Source organism: Hevea brasiliensis, chromosome 17 (genome assembly GCF_030052815.1).
Source record: "Hevea brasiliensis isolate MT/VB/25A 57/8 chromosome 17, ASM3005281v1, whole genome shotgun sequence".
Lineage (NCBI taxonomy): Eukaryota > Viridiplantae > Streptophyta > Magnoliopsida > Malpighiales > Euphorbiaceae > Hevea > Hevea brasiliensis.
Window position 1 is genome coordinate 17,761,749 of NC_079509.1, and position 6,444 is coordinate 17,768,192.

At 29.4% G+C, this 6,444-nt stretch overlaps 1 protein-coding gene across 1 annotated transcript; it reads left to right on the top strand.

The window, feature by feature from the left end:
• The first annotated feature begins 2,744 nt into the window (after positions 1–2,744).
• Positions 2,745–3,491, top strand: LOC110633452 (non-specific lipid-transfer protein D, cotyledon-specific isoform). The gene is made up of 2 exons (XM_021782046.2): positions 2,745–3,150; positions 3,274–3,491. Exons 1-2 carry the CDS (start codon positions 2,810–2,812, stop codon positions 3,281–3,283), a joined length of 351 nt encoding a protein of 116 aa, XP_021637738.2. The 5' UTR covers positions 2,745–2,809; the 3' UTR covers positions 3,284–3,491.
• Positions 3,492–6,444: the final 2,953 nt, after the last annotated feature.

The following is a 6,444-nucleotide window of genomic DNA, read 5'->3' on the forward strand; positions in this document are numbered from 1 at the left end:
GTACTTGTCTAGCTAGTTCTTGTCATTGAAGTGACTTGTATTAATTAATTAATTAATATTGAGTTCTGGTTGGATTTTGCAGGATCCACTGAGTGAGTAACTATGGAGATGATTATGAGCTATCCTACATAGCTAGACCTGATTAAAAAGGATTTGAACAAAGCAATTGAGGCAATGTTAAGTCATGGTCTTGTTTAAGACCTTAATAATCAGGATAAATTTTGACAACCGTCCTGAACTTATCTAGTATAACATTATAGTCCTTCAACTTAAAAATATAACATAAAACCCCTTCAACTTTTAAATTTTACACAGTAAAAATCCTCAAACCTCTAATTGTCGATTTTTCAGTTAGACACTGACTTGAACAGTTCTAGCGCAGAGCTTAGTCAATATTTTTGTTTTCTCTCTCAAGTTATGTGCAAATTGAATCATTTTTCTCACTGTAAATAGAATGATTTTTCAGGTGCAGATAGAATAATTTTACAATTTGAATAAAAGAGGAGAGAGAAATATTGACTAAGAGCCATGCGGGAGCTATTCAAATCAGTTTTCAACTGAAAAATCAGTAATTAAAAGTTAGAGGGATTTTACTGTGCAAAATTTGAAAGTTTAAGGGGTTTTATGTTGCGTTTTAAAGTTTAAGGACTATAATGTTACAACCATATAAGTTCAAGGATAGTTATTGAAATTTATCCTTAATAATCATGTAATGTAATCTTATAAATGCTGTGTTTTCATATGTATGATATGAGTTCATCATCCATCGGTTTCCACTTTCCCTCTGCAGTTGCTAAAAATTCCTTCAGATTTCGCTTAATAAACATATGCACTTCCGTTCTTATTATCATATATTAAATAATCAGTATTTAAAAGTTTAAGATTCAAATTAACACTTCATTTTGTTCGACTCTACATACGAAAACTATAAATATTAGAAGAGAAATATAAGTAGGAAGAGCAACTGGAATTAGAAGAGAATAAAAGTAGAAATGGCAAAGTGTGTATAGAGTATTTATAAAAATCACGTTATCTGAATTCAAATTTATTCTAAATTTAATTAAAATTTATTATTAACCATTCAAATTCATTTCAAATTCACAATATTCAAAAAATACATAAAACCGTTTCATTTTATATATTTTAATTAATAATTTATATAAAAAATTATTTTTCTAATAATTCATATTTTAAAAATTTAATAATTTTATAAAATATTTAAATTCTATTTTACTTAAAATAAAATATTTATATAAACGAGTTCAAGAAAGCTAAAATGCAAAGCCCAAATCCATCACGAGCACTATTCTTCAAACCCAAATCCCATTCTATTAAAATTCGATCAAGTTAAATACCTATAAAAATACAACCTATGCATCCAAAAATATAAGTAAGGAGAGAATTAAGTTAAATTGGCTTAAACCATTTTGATGGAAGTAATTCTAGGCTCGACAATCGAACCATACTCATAGCCTTCACTCTTCAATACTCTTTGAGTCAACAAAATTTCACATGGTAGCAGAACATGCTGCAATTTAAAATTCAAACAAATATAGTGGACAGTGTTGCCAGATTTTTAATTATTTCACATATTTGCTAATAAAATAAAATATTAATTCAGATATTAATTATTGTTAATAAACAAATTAGTGAACTCCAATAATAATTGGATACTGTATTTATATCAATTTAAATTTATTCAAAACATATTAGATTTGGATTAAAACGCAGATACTCCATTGATAAATTTAATGGTTGCTACAAAAAGCAAATCCATATTAGTATTATTAATTTATGGACATGTGCTGCTTATCATGTATATAAGTTTTCAATCATTGAATCAAGTAAAAGATACTGATTCAACAATGGGAAATTTACCATTTGGATTTTATTATTTAGTTATTAAATTTTATAGTACTGTATTACAATTTAATATTTAAATATTAAAAAATAAATTATTTAATCCCTTCAATTTTAATATATAAAACAATTTAATCCCATAATTTTAATATTTATAACAATTTTATCCATTGACAAAAAGAATAAATTGTTTTATATATTAAAATTATATGTATTAAAGTGTGATATAGTATAAAATTTAGGGATCAAATAATTAATTTTAAAAAATTTAAGGATTAAAATGTAATATAATATAAAACCTAGACACTAAGTAATTAATTCCAAAAATCTAAAAACTAAATATAATATAGGACATAATCTAGAGATCAAATTATAAATTTCCCTTCAACAATAAATTTATGGTAAGTCGACTTACAGAATAATAAATTTATTTTCGAAAGATCACATGAGTGAAATTGAAGAACCCTACATAAATGAAATAATCTTGCTGAATAAGATGAAGAGGTATTATAATTGTTCTATTAAAAAAATTAGATCTTTCAGTAATTTAATATAATTCAATTACAATGACAATAATTTAGCTGGACAAGAAAGAAAAAAAATGTAAATTGCAAGTAAAATTTTTTAAAGAATACGAAATTATTAGAGCTTGAACTTGCGCATTACGATCATCAAGCAAACTACTTGCCGCATGGCATTGAAGCTGGAATTCGAAATAATTGTCATGAAAATGATCCAACACAAAATCACTGGAAACTGATCAATCCCAATGCAATTCAATCAGATCTTCTTGGAAGACTCAAACCTCAACCCAATTCCAATTTCCATTTTTTCCCTATAAAATCCATCACCCACACCTGCATCTCCCAAACCAAAGCTAGCTAGTCTCTACTCCTCCAGCAACATATACAAAGAGTCTGTTAATAAGGTTACTTTCAAACGTATAACCATGAAGAGCATCTTCTTTGCCGTCCTCTTCCTCCTCTCCTTCCTCTTCTGCCTCGCCAACGTTAACAAGGCTGCAGTTCCATGCAGCACCGTGGACGCCAAGGCTGCTGCTTGCGTTGGGTTCGCCACAGGCAAGTACCCAAAACCCTCTTCAGCATGCTGCAGTGGGCTGCAACAGCTTGCTCAAACTGCGAAAACAGTTGATGACAAGAAAGCTATTTGCAGGTGCTTGAAGGCTAGCTCCAAATCTATGGGAATTAAAGATCAGTTCTTGAGCAAGATTCCTGGAGATTGCAACATCAATGTTGGGTTCCCAATCTCCACCAGCACCAACTGTGAAACGTGAGTAGATTTTGTTCTTTAACTGATAATATAAATTCAGTTTTCAATTGTCACTCAACGCTTTTATATGCACCCTTATTAAGAGAAAATGGATTGATTCAACTTGTGATTCTGATTTTACAGGATTCACTAGATTAATTGCAATGGAACTAGAGAGACAAGAGGGAGTTCAAATAAAACAGTATAGGTCCTCTAACGTATGAATGTGGTCCTTCTTAGATCCTATACTTTGTACCTTAATAATCATGTTGCCCAATTTGGTTGTTTTGGCATCAATTCAGCTCCTCTTTCTTGTCATTTTTCATTCTGTATTTGCTATATTGGTGGTTTTTCCTCCTCTCGATCTCGTGTGCATTAAACTTTGCTCATTAGAAGAGCAGACAACAAGGTAGTGGTGATAGTTTTATAACCAAACTAAATTTATATAGCCTTCAATGAAAATTACAAGTTAAGCATTGAACATCTGGCAATTCATTCAAAAATGTCAACAAAAATCCATACTGAACCTATTTGAAGTTTAGAAACTTTGTGAAAATGTTAAAAGCATGGTTTCCCGATAAGAAAATGATGGGTTCCTAGGCTTGCAAGTCAACAACTTAACTTACATGTGAGTGCAAAGAAACCTTTGTTAGAAAAATAACAATAACAATAACAATAACAATAGCAATAGCAATAGCAATAGGCTTCGATCGTGTAGTCACTCTCCTGAAGGGAATTGTGCCCCCCACAATGTTGTTGTCGGTAGTTTGAGCAGATCCCTCCAGAATAACAAAGCCAAAATAAAATTCTAGACAACAATTCTAGAATTCTCCTAAAAATGAATTAAAGAATAATAACGTTGATTGTAAGTAGAAGTGAAGAGAAGAGATAGAAGAGAAAGAGATAATAAATTTCTATTAAAAACTACTGCTATTTATAAAGCATTTATACCTCTTCGAATAGATATAACAGTTTACTTTGTATCTATTAGAATAAGCACAACTATTCACTTGTAACTTTTATAACAGATACAATAATTCACTTTGTATCTCTTAAAAAAATTATATCTGTTCACTTATATATCTCAAAATGGAATAATTATATCTGTTCATATATATATATCTTAGAACAAATGCAATTGTTGGTAATAAACAGTTTTTTTTATGCCTTTAATGAAAAGACATAACCATTTCGATATGGGACAACTTTATATCACTAACTACTCATAACAATCTCCCACTTAGTTAGTGATAAACACAATCAACATGAATTAAGATTTATATATACTGAAGGTGCCTTTCAACTTAAACTTATTGTAAGTATAAATATCTCAAAATCTCATCGAAATTATCGGTTATATTTAAATATTAAATCATAATTACTATATTGACAAGATCGGAAATATTATATACATAAATCTTATCAACTTGTTTAAAATATTCACTATGAGCTTTAGCACTATATTATAGCCTTGTGCTACCTCCTGAATTCATAAACACTTACAAAGTTAATATCGTCATTAAGAGTAACAAATACAAGCTCTTTTTCTTAAGCACTGCTTAAATTTTTAGTGCTTGCAAACTATCACAAACTATAACTTATTATTACCTTTTAAACCTTTAAAATTGATGGGCAATAAGAAAGATAAGGTTCCCATCACTAGTGACAAGTTAAAAAAATTTTAGACCCATCGCACATGTAGTGCTACGGATCATATCCCTTGGGAGCCCTTTGGTTAATGGGTTAGCAAGATTATTCTTTGATCTGATATGTATAACTGTGATAATACTATCAAAAATTGGTTATCTAACATACTCGTATCTTAAAGTAATATGACTAGACTTACTATTATAAATCTCGCTAAATGCTATAGACATAGTAACTTCACTATCACAGTGCAAAGAGATTGCTAGCATCGATTGTGGCCACAACTTTATATCTAGCAATAAATTTTTTAGCCATTCTGCCTCTTTGTCTGCTGTTGCTAAAGCAATAAACTCATATTCCATTGTAGAATGGGTGATGCATGTCTGTTTATTAGAAGCCTATGAGATAGCTCCTCCACTTAAAGTGAATATCTAACCAGATGTAGACTTATTATTATTAATACTAGGTATCCAACTGGCATCACTATAATCCTCAAGTACTAAAGGAAACTAATTGTAAAACAAGGCAAAAGACTTTGTCCATTTAAGATAACCAAGAACTCTTCCAAAAGCTCTCCAATGATTAGTGCTAGGATTAAGAGTATATCTTGAAAGTTTACGAACAACAAAAGCAATATCTGGTCTAATACAATGCATAGCATTTATCAAACTACCAGTTGCGCTAGCATAATCTAATTGACTTACAGATCTTCCCAAATTTTCAACTAATTTGTTAGAAATATCAAAAGGAGTATTAACTTCTTTAATACACAAATGATTATACTTGGAAAGAATTTTATCAATATAATGAGATTGACTCAAAGCAAAACTCCCACTATGTTTTTTAATTTTGATACCTAAGATAGTATCCACTTCTCCCATGTCTTTCATTTTAAATTAAGAAGCTAAATATTTCTTAGTATCATTCACTCCTTGCATGTTAGTTTCTATTATTAGCATGTCATCTGCATAAAGGCACACTATTACACCATAATTTTTAAAAATTTAGAATAAATACATTTATCTACTCCATTATGTTTAAAACCATGTGATAATATCACATTGTCAAATTTTTCATGCCATTATTTTGGGGTTTGCTTCAAACCATATAATGATTTTACTAATTTGCAAACGTTCTTTTCATTTCCAAGAAGTATAAACTCTTCAAGTTACTCCATATATACTTCTTCATCAAGATCACCATTTAAGAATGCAGTTTTAATATCCATTTGATGAACAAATAAATTATAAATTTATACTAAAGCAAAAAACACTCATATTGAAGTAATTATTGCCACAGGAGCATATGTATCAAAATAATCAATTCCTACTTTTTGTTTAAAACCTTTTGCAACTAGTTTAGCTTTGAAAGTTTGTAGAGAACCATCGGTATTATATTTTCTCCTAAATACCCATTTACATCCAATAGGTTTAGAACCAGGAGGTAAATTTACTAATACCCATATACTATTTGATAATAAAGAATCCATTTCATCGTTTATTGCTTCTTTTCAAAAAGCATAATCTCTTGTGGCAATTGTTTCACTATAAGATTTACGGTCCTTTTCCAGATTTAAAATAATAGGTATTTTATTTAGTATCTTATCTCTACTACCTTCAATTAGGAAGATTATTGATTATGAGGAAATGAAATCAGAATTTAAGTTCT

Bases quoted from the DNA above. Each gene is read 5' to 3' on its own strand.
- LOC110633452 (XM_021782046.2), top strand. From the start codon at position 2,810: ATGAAGAGCATCTTCTTTGCCGTCCTCTTCCTCCTCTCCTTCCTCTTC.